This window comes from Pteropus medius, unplaced genomic scaffold (assembly GCF_902729225.1).
Source record: "Pteropus medius unplaced genomic scaffold, Ma_sr-lr_union100, whole genome shotgun sequence".
Lineage (NCBI taxonomy): Eukaryota > Metazoa > Chordata > Mammalia > Chiroptera > Pteropodidae > Pteropus > Pteropus medius.
Window position 1 is genome coordinate 1,206,354 of NW_024345479.1, and position 9,380 is coordinate 1,215,733.

The 9,380-nt window shown below is 48.8% G+C and overlaps 1 protein-coding gene across 1 annotated transcript; it reads left to right on the forward strand.

The window, feature by feature from the left end:
- The first annotated feature begins 2,480 nt into the window (after positions 1-2,480).
- Positions 2,481-6,161, forward strand: LOC120611132 (keratin, type I cuticular Ha7-like). Its single transcript, XM_039873519.1, has 7 exons — positions 2,481-2,972; positions 3,157-3,239; positions 4,101-4,257; positions 4,626-4,787; positions 4,870-4,995; positions 5,482-5,702; positions 6,125-6,161. The coding sequence occupies exons 1-7, from the start codon at positions 2,481-2,483 to the stop codon at positions 6,159-6,161; spliced, it is 1,278 nt and encodes a 425-aa protein (XP_039729453.1).
- Positions 6,162-9,380: the final 3,219 nt, after the last annotated feature.

Below are 9,380 nucleotides of genomic sequence, written 5' to 3' on the forward strand. Positions count from 1 at the left end.
CTTTCTCTCTTATTCAGAGATGCGTCTGTATGTTCCAATGCCTTGGCATCGAATGACGCTGTTTTGGACCCTGTGTCCCACCTCCCCCTGAAGATAGATTGCCGCTCAAAAACTTTTACTTCTAAAGAAAGAAGAGGTGGCTCTGTGAGTGAAGGAGGGCTGCAGGATCACCTTACTTCTAAAGAAAGAAGAGGTGGCACTCTTCATTGTCAGCACTTCCTTTCATGCAACCAGCTGTGTTGTTCTCAGGGGCCAGGAAGTTTTCACAGGGAAGTGAAAGGAAGCAGTCTAGGGTGTCGAGGATGGGATCCTCCTCACTTACAAAGCTGAATGTGTCTCAGACACCTGCCTCATGCCTTCCACCTGCTGCCAGTTCGTTTGAGACAAAAGAAAATCAACAGAATCCACTGCTTTACAGAGGAGCAGGCAGCATCAATGCCATTGTGATAAACAGACCCACACCAAGGGCACAGACTGAGCTTTAGAGAGGGCTGTCAGCCAGGGATGCAAAACTTCTGCTGTGATGCCTGGAAGTATGAAGTGGCGGGTGTTCTGAGATGGGAGGAACCTTGACTTTCATCAATGGGATAAATCGTGCCAGGGAATAGGGTCAAAAGGTGGAGGCTATTTAGCAAATCAAAGGAAATAATTTTAATGGTCCAATTCTCTGGATTATAGTGATGCTACGTGATGAGATGGAAGAGAGAAACAAAGAGGTGTTTGAAGATGGAACATATGCAGATGTGTCCAAAGGCTTCTGAAGGGCAGCCTGGCTGGGAGAGGTCATCTAAGGATTGCCCCAGTAAATAATTATTCATCGATGACCTCAGGGTAACTGGGAGAGCCACAGCTGACCCAGAGTGGGTTTCCCTGTTGGGAAGAATTCCAAATCTTTTAATTTTATTTCTTCTCGACAGAATTCCAAGAGTCCAAGTTTCACCAATACTCACACCCACAGCTTTCCACTTGGTTTCCATGAGAATGCTTGTTCTTGAATTTCTCTCAGAGAAGAGATTTTTTTATACTCTTTTAGGGCCTTATCCCATTGGATCTTCCACACTCAGTCTTTTGGTCCGTCTACTTTCCCTTGACCACTTTGGAAGGGCAACTCCTGGCCCCATAGCAGTTGGTTGCCTTGGTCCTGCAGTTCTGATGGAACTCTCTGGGATCTGAGATATACTACAGAGTCTCATTTTTGAGTATAACGCCACCTTCCTGTCCAATAACTAAGCCTTCTGCACTCTTCAGACCAATGTCATGGGCCATGGTACAGGTTGTTCTCACAGGGGGTCGTGACGAGGTAGAAAGAGAATGGGCTCTGTAGACATGAGACGGAGTGAGCCTTTGCCAGTTTATTCACTCTGCGAATCAGAAAGTGGATTTTACTCTAGTTTCTTCATCTGCACATTGATGCTAAGAACAGCTACCTCACAGGTGACATAAACTCAATAGGAAAGAATACAGTAGAATAGCTAGCACCTCTGTGTCTTCTACAAATGTTAGTTCTTGAACTTTTGTCTAAGTATCCCTTGAGCTCTGTGCCCAATTTCCCTTTTCTGGATCAAATAAGGTGTTTTGTTTTGTTTCGTTAGTAGCTTCTTGCTGGATTCATCCTTTGTCAGGACCACGAATCCTCTGTCTTTCACTAATTCTCATTGATCTATGGTTCTCATTTAAGTTTGTTTAAGACACTCTAGGATTTCTGCAACACTGATTTCTGCTGAAGAACAGAGACCATTGTATGTCCAGGAACCAGCACACTGCCTGAGTTATGGGCAATGTTCAGGGAACATGCTGAACAAGTGAATGAATGAAAGCCAGTTCTTACTAGTCAACCAAAACTTAATTAGCACCAAGGGTTCTGAGTGTACTGATGCTTTATTGCTCCTCGAGGGGAGAATGCAATGTAAAAGAAGAAAGAAGAAGAAATAGGGATCTCTCAACATTAAAATATTAGTAGACTTGCTAGTTTTATAAACCGGTATTTTCTCGTTAAAGTAGAGGCCGGTTGTGCATGAGCACAGGTGACAGAGCCATAGGTCTTATAGATTTTTGTCTCTCTCCTCTACACAAATCATTAACTGTAAGATTTGATCCTTCAGTGTGGCCACATCCACAAGGAGATCAGCCCAGTCCTGAGAGAGGACATTTGAGAGCTGCATTACTGCTAGTGATGGTTGAGTATATATGAATCTCTGATCTCCCAGCAACAGACAACCTGATATCAAAGAGCCAAGAGGCACCTCAGATTCATCCACAGTCCTTTAATGAGGTGAGAAACCCTTAATGGTAAACTCAACAGCTGAGTAACAGGATGACGATATAACAACAGGTCGAGAATCAAGGCAGCGAGGGCAAAGCGCTGAGCCAACGCCCGCCTGGGATGGGGTATAAAAGGCCTAGGAGGGAAGGGGGTTGGCAGACTCAGTGTCTTGGCCTTCCCAGCACTCTGAACCTCTTGTGCAGCCTCAGCCCACAGCATGACTTCCTTCTACGTCAGCTCCTCCCCATCGCTGGGCAGCATCACGACTCCTGGGGAAAGAAACTTATGTATCTCCTCCATCGATATTGGGAGCCAGCCTGGGGCAGAGGTCAAGCCTGCCTCCCCAGGCCTCTTGGCCACCGTGGCACACGCCAACCGAGTCCGTGTGGGGACGACCCCTCTGGGCCGACCCAGCCTCTGTCTGCCCCCCAGCTGCAACACCGCGTGCCCCTTGCCAGGGACCTGCCACGTTCCCGGCAACATCGGAATCTGTGGGACCTATGGTGAAGGCAGCCTGAACGGCCACGAGAAGGTGACCATGCAGTTCCTGAATGACCGCCTGGCCAACTACCTGGAGAAGGTGCGCCAGCTGGAGCGAGACAACGCGGAGCTGGAGACCAAGATCCGAGAGTGGAGCAAATGCCACGAGTCCACCGTGTGCCCGGACTACCAGAGCTACTTCCGGAGCATCGAGGAGCTCCAGCAGAAGGTGAGGTCTGGGGCAGCCCGGGATAGGCCGGGTCTGCGGGAGCAGGGGTGTGGCAGGCCAAAACCACCGAAGGCTCAAAGACTTTGGGGTCTTGGGTTCTCCCGAGCAGGAGTGTAGACACCACACGTAGGGCTGAGGCTGGAGTATGATGTGTGCGTGTGAGAACTGTGCTGGTTTTCCTTAGATCCTGTGCAGCAAGGCGGAGAACGCCAGGCTGATTAGCCAAATCGACAACGCCAAGCTGGCTGCCGACGACTTTAGAATCAAGTAAGTAGAGTCAAGAGGGCTCAGAGTGACTTCTCTCTTCTCATCTATTTCCAACTGCCCACCAGAGTACTTGGTCCAAAGTAGGTGTTCGAAAACGGAATGAATCAATGAATAAGTGCTCACTTTCTTCCTCTCCAAACCATAACTTAACCGATTACTAGAAATAGTCATTATATAGGATGGAAAAGAACAAAAGCATTATAACAAGAAAAGGAAGTATAGTCTAGATTGATTAGATCCTATTTCATCTTCTCCCCATACCTAGAAGATAAGAGGGTTTTGCGTTATAACCAGAAGCAAAACCAAGTCATTGCAACAATAAACTTTGAGTGCACAGGTCCTTGACAGACTCCCGGACCCTTAGCTTAATTCATCAGTGGGAAGAATTATTATCGTAGCTTCTTGTTATCAAGAGTTGTAATTGAATGAATGAGAAAAGCAGAAAAACAATGCAAAATGGTTAATCTAATGGGTAAAGTAGCAAACCGTAGCTCCAGAACTCTTATTTTTAAACTCTTATTTTTAACTCTTATTCTTTTTCCTGGCTAGATGACCTCCTTATGGCAGAATAAATACTGTATTTGAAGTCTGGTCATTTAGGTTGAGTCCATGATTTACTATTAATCAAGATATATAACCTTGGACAACCCACTTATTCTTTCTGAGTCTCAGTTTCCATTTGCTCAATGAGCATAACAATACTGGTCCTGACCATCAGCTGTGTAGCTACAGGGTCCTACACAGTGATTGTTGATCAAATGAGCAAATGAGGATTGAAGGTGGTAAAGAAGGTGGGGACCCAGGGCAGCTGAGAGGGGCTCTCCTTGGCATCTGTTGACCCCGCATGTCCCGTGATGGCAGGTATGAGAGTGAGCACGCCCTGCGCCTGCTGGTGGAGGCGGACATGTGCGGGATGCACAAGCTCCTGGATGACATGAGCCTGGCCAAGGCTGACCTGGAGGCCCAGCAGGAGTCCCTGAAGGAGGAGCAGCTCTGCCTCAAGAGCGACCATGAGCAGGTGTGGTCCCGTGGCTGCAGACTCACGGGGGAGGGCGCTGGGCAGAGAGTAAGCCCTTCCCACCCTGTGTGGCTCTTGGATCAGAACCCGGGCCTGGTTGGCCTCAGGATAATCGGTCGATCTGGGTCTGAGAGTCGGGGTGACTCTGTGGGATGTGGCCGAGTGAGAGTCTCTTCTCTAAAGATTGGCCCTGTGAGTTCGGGAAGGTCTCAGAGGGGCTCTTCCCGCTGGACCCTGGCCAGACCTTTCACATCAGCACGTGTGTGGGTTTGCCCCTCAGTGTGCTCGTCGGGAGAGGGGTTCAGGTGCTGTCTGCTCTGTGCAAAGCCCTTTCCTCACTTAGGGTTTGGGTCCTTCCGTCCCCGCAGGAAGTGAACACCCTGAGGTGCCAGCTGGGAGACAGGCTCCGGATCGAGCTGGACACTGAGCCCACTGTGGACCTGAACAGTGTGCTGGAGGCGATGCGGTGCCAGTACGAGGCCATGGTGGAGACCAACCGCCGCGATGTGGAGCAGTGGTTCGAAGCTCAGGTGAGGCGGTGCTGCAGAGCGTGGGGAGTCCAGCTTCCATCTGGCCGGCAGGTGATCGTGTCTCTGTGCACTTGTGCTTCAGTCTGAGGGCATCAGCCTGCAGGCCATGTCCTGCTCCGAGGAGCTGCAGTGTTGCCAGTCGGAGATCCTGGAGCTGAGGTGCACGGTGAACGCCCTGGAGGTGGAGCGCCAAGCCCAGCACAACCTGGTACGGGTCCTGCTTCCCCCTCACCGCACTGCCAGTGCCTCAGTCCATGGCCTGGTAGCAGCATCTCTTAGAAGTCTCCGTAATCAGTTCCTTTAACATCAAATTAGACCTTAGGATCTCAGTCTCTTTCTGGTGGAGATGGTTTGCTGGTAAGGTTAGTTTGATCCAGAAAAATGGTGTCTATTAAAAGTCAATACCACTTCCTTTTATAATAAGGTGTGGAGTTTCAGGTACTCATTTTACAAGATTTTACTGGGTGTCTACTTCATGTCAGGTGTTGGCGACACAGGGCTGAACATGACACAGTTCAAGTTAGATTTTTATTTTTTGTGAAAAGTCATTGTCATATTGACAGTGAATTCTCCAGAGTTCTGAGAACGTCCTATGAATTCTTGGAATTTGTTCCCTGCCTGGTGAGTTTGGCCCTGATTTTCACTGCTGAATATGGATCACCTGGGACTCTTACCCCATTATTTCCCATCGCAGAAAGACTGCCTGCAGAACTCCCTGTGTGAGTCCGAGGCCCGCTATGGCACCGAGCTGGCCCAGATGCAGAGCCTGATCAGCACCGTGGAGGAGCAGCTGTCTGAGATCCGAGCTGACCTGGAGCGGCAGAACCAGGAGTACCAGGTGCTGCTGGACGTCCGGGCCCGGCTGGAGGGCGAGATCGACACGTACCGGAAGCTCCTGGAGAGTGAGGACTGCAAGTATGTGGGACCTGGACAATTCCTGGCCAAGACACATACCTAACTGTCAGGCGATTTCTCAGAGATAACTGACATGCTCGTGGAAGGAGATCTCATTGTGATGAATGAGACTCGCTTGGTGACTCATTCACCATTGCTGGTGTGTACAGATTGTACTGTTGATAGAATGGTACACACATGGTACCTAGGTTCCTAAGCCAAGTCTCCTGCCCCCTGTCCCCGCCACCACCAAGGGGACACCTGAATGTGGAAAAACACAACTGAGCGTGGAAGTGACACTGCTCAAGTAGGTTCCGTTGGACTGTGTGATTTGCTTGTGGCAGATTTGTCCTATATAATTCTGGTCTGACCCTTTCTGTCCATCACTGAGACAGCCTTTTATTTTCCATGTCTAACTCTTCCTTTTCTCTCTCTCTCTGCAGACTTCCCTGCAATCCATGCTCTACGCCGGCCTCCTGAACCCTTTGTCCAAGCCGTGCCCCCCAGTCCTGTGGGTCTTTCTCAGCCAGTGGAACCCCATGCTGAGAGCCGATTCTGAAGGTCTGAGTCCCAAAGCAGGATGTCAAGGCTGGTTGCACTGAGGCTGGGATTATTCTCATTTGCTTAGTCTTCCTCCCAGAAACACCAAACCCATTGGAAGCATTTTCACTGACTCAAAAATGTAGCAGATACTTTTAAGCAGTAGCTTCCTGTTTGTGCCTTAAGCTGATTTTTTTTTTTTTGGCAATGTTGTATTATCTTGCACCTAAATTATTGTTCCCCCTCCCCCTCCCCAGTCTCTCTTCTGGAATTTTAGTTCTACTCCAGTGCTTCAGAATCTTCTAAAATGTAATTGGGCTCCTGTATGAAATAGTCAATAAACCTCTTTCCTATATTAAGTGTTCTCCTTCCTGTGTTTGGCAGCATATGTGGTATGATAAAGAGTCCTGGCCCTCGAGCCCTTGGGTGGTCACTGGCCCTGACATGTTGCTGCCAGGACTTCTTGGAGCCTCGGGTTGAAGGCTCTTTGCTGACATCATATGTGTCCTTACGTTGCCCATCGATGCCCGTAGACTGGTGAAAGGAAGCAGTGTTGGATGCCAAGTTTGAATTCCTTCAGAACAGCTCAGAACTAACATGTCCCTACCATGCTTTTGGCATCTTCACTTTCTTGGCATTTCGTTCAAGAGCAAAATCATACAACTTGGAGTTCCATCCTGGTCAAAGGGAGATCATGTTGAGAACTGCCTCGGTCGGTCAAGTGCCAATTTCTTTTTCTCTCATTCACACTGGCTCCTTCATAGAGGTGTGGGATTCCTGACTGATCTTAAACATGGAGGCCCAGGTTGGGCCCTGGGGACAGTTGACTTGGTCCTGGCTCACTTCTGGGATGTAGTTTTCTCTAGAGAGATATTGGCACCGATGTGTGTGATTGTCTTCCAAGTGCCAGTGCTGGGGATTGCAGTTGTCACGAGTGATCCGAAGGCTTTGCCTGCCTCTTGGATGTGGCGCTGTTCCAGGCCAATGTGGTTCACAGCCGGACACGATAGAACTGCGTCTGGGGAGCAGCACCCAGATGCTGTGCTCCTTCCATTGCTGTGCTAGTCAATTTCGCTTTCTGGCAAGTGCTGTATGTCCAGGAGAATGAAGCTCTCAGATCTCAGCTCGCCTATGTACCCCTGTCCAAAGACTAATGCAAAGCTGGTCCTTCTTTGTGGCAAGACCATGTGCTCTCGTGTTAGACAGACCTGGGCTCAAATCCCGCCTCAGCTGAGTGAAGTTGTCCAGGTCACTACACTCTTTGGAGACCTATTTTTTAGTTGTAAAATTAGAATAACTGTACTTCCCTCTCTGTTGTTAAGGGTAATCCATATAATAACCCATATAGAAGATGCTCAGTGAATACTGGTTTATGGGGCTCCCTGGGAACCAGCAGGGAGAGTCTTTTTGTCCTAGAGGGAAAGAGGAGCTGATGAAGTGGTAGCAGAACCCATTAGTAGCATTGGGGGCCATATATTTTCCATGTTGGTGGCCTGGAAATTTGGCCATACTCCCGTCCACTTATAAATAATAATGAAAACCAACCACCATTGTTACTGGAGCTCGGTTTCTCTCTCCAAGTGGCCTAACTGAAATCAAGAAAGCATTCTTTGGGTTGTCAGAGGACAGAATGTCTACTTGGCTCTTGTGGGCTTCTTTCTATCAAGTAACCCCCAGGAGCAACATGTTTTAAGGAATGACCCTGACCCCTTCCTGTGATGGGGCCATGGAAATCTGGTCTGTCCCCCACTTGCCTGAATGAACTCTAATTGTGGGATCCCCACAGCTACTAGGCCTGGCTACCCAGCTACTACTCAGCTACTGTGGGATCCCTACAGCTACCAGGAAAGGCTACTCAGACACAGGAAGGACTGCAGGCTAGGGAGTTACTCGGACACTGTGGTTTACTCACAGCTATTCTTATGACCTGAGGGCTCAGGGCTCCCCCTCTGGTCCCAAGTCCCAAGGCTGATTCTTCCTCAGGGTGATTCTCCCGTCTGCACATCATGTTCCTCTCTGTGGCCTGGCTACGTCACGAAACCTTCACAGATTGGCCTTAGGTGTGGTATCTAGTTTTGCTTTGGCCACAATGATTTCAGCCAGATTGATTCTTGTCTTCCCCCTGAGACTTTTGCTTTCTTGGCTTGGGACCAAATCCAGTGTTGAGCCACCTAACACTAACCCCATCAGTCCTCAGTTTATCAGCTCTGCACTCCCAACATGCTGGTTTGTAATATTTCTTTCCAAGCTTCAGGCAATAATTCCAGTGAGGCCTCTGCAGGCCCCTTCACTCACTGTTCTTCAACTCCAAATGCCTTTCTCCCAAATCTCAGCAAAGGGGAAAGGAAAACGATGGCTGGCCGCAGGGTGGCGAGGAACAGGGTAGCTGGCAGCAGGTGCTGGCGGACACTGAGACGGCCTTGGGAAAGGACCCACAGTTCTGCTCCTGCCACCGTCCACGCCGGGAAGCTAAGAAAATCGAGGTGGAATTCTGAACTTTCCAGAACAGGAGCATTTTAAATTTAGATACTAGTTTTTTTGTGGTCTATGGTGTGTGACACTTAAGGCCCTGATTGTCCTACCCTCATCGTCTTCCTTTCCTCCTCCTAAGAGCAAAATTAAATTTGTCCCCATTTATAATAATCTTCACGAGCTCATTTTGTTGAATCATTTCTCTTTGTCTCTTTTCATCTAATTCAGTGTTTCCCAACCTTTTTTTCTCATCCACGGCTTCTCATTTAATGAATACTTAAAAAATCCTCATCTTCTCACTGAATGTTGTTTTTACTTTCAAAAATATAACTATCGGACTCATATCGCGACTAAAAGACAGCTCGTTTAGAATACAGATTGCGCTTGTTTTTAAACGACACTCTAACCAAAATATCTTCCGTGCCACCTGTTTTGGAGATTACAAATGCCACCTCCCCTCTAGCAGGGGGAGAGGACTCTCCCACCGAGAATTGCTGTTCCTGTTCAGGTTTGAGCCCTTGGTCCAACTCAGCCCCTCTACCTGCCTGCCAGGTACAAGACACTTTAGCAGCCCAGGGGAGTTTCTCACGTGTCCAAACAGCCAGGGTACTGTCTCCTGGCTCCAGGTGTTTCTCCCTGACGCACTGGTGGGCAGCCCCACTCACTACACTTCATACTCTCCAAATG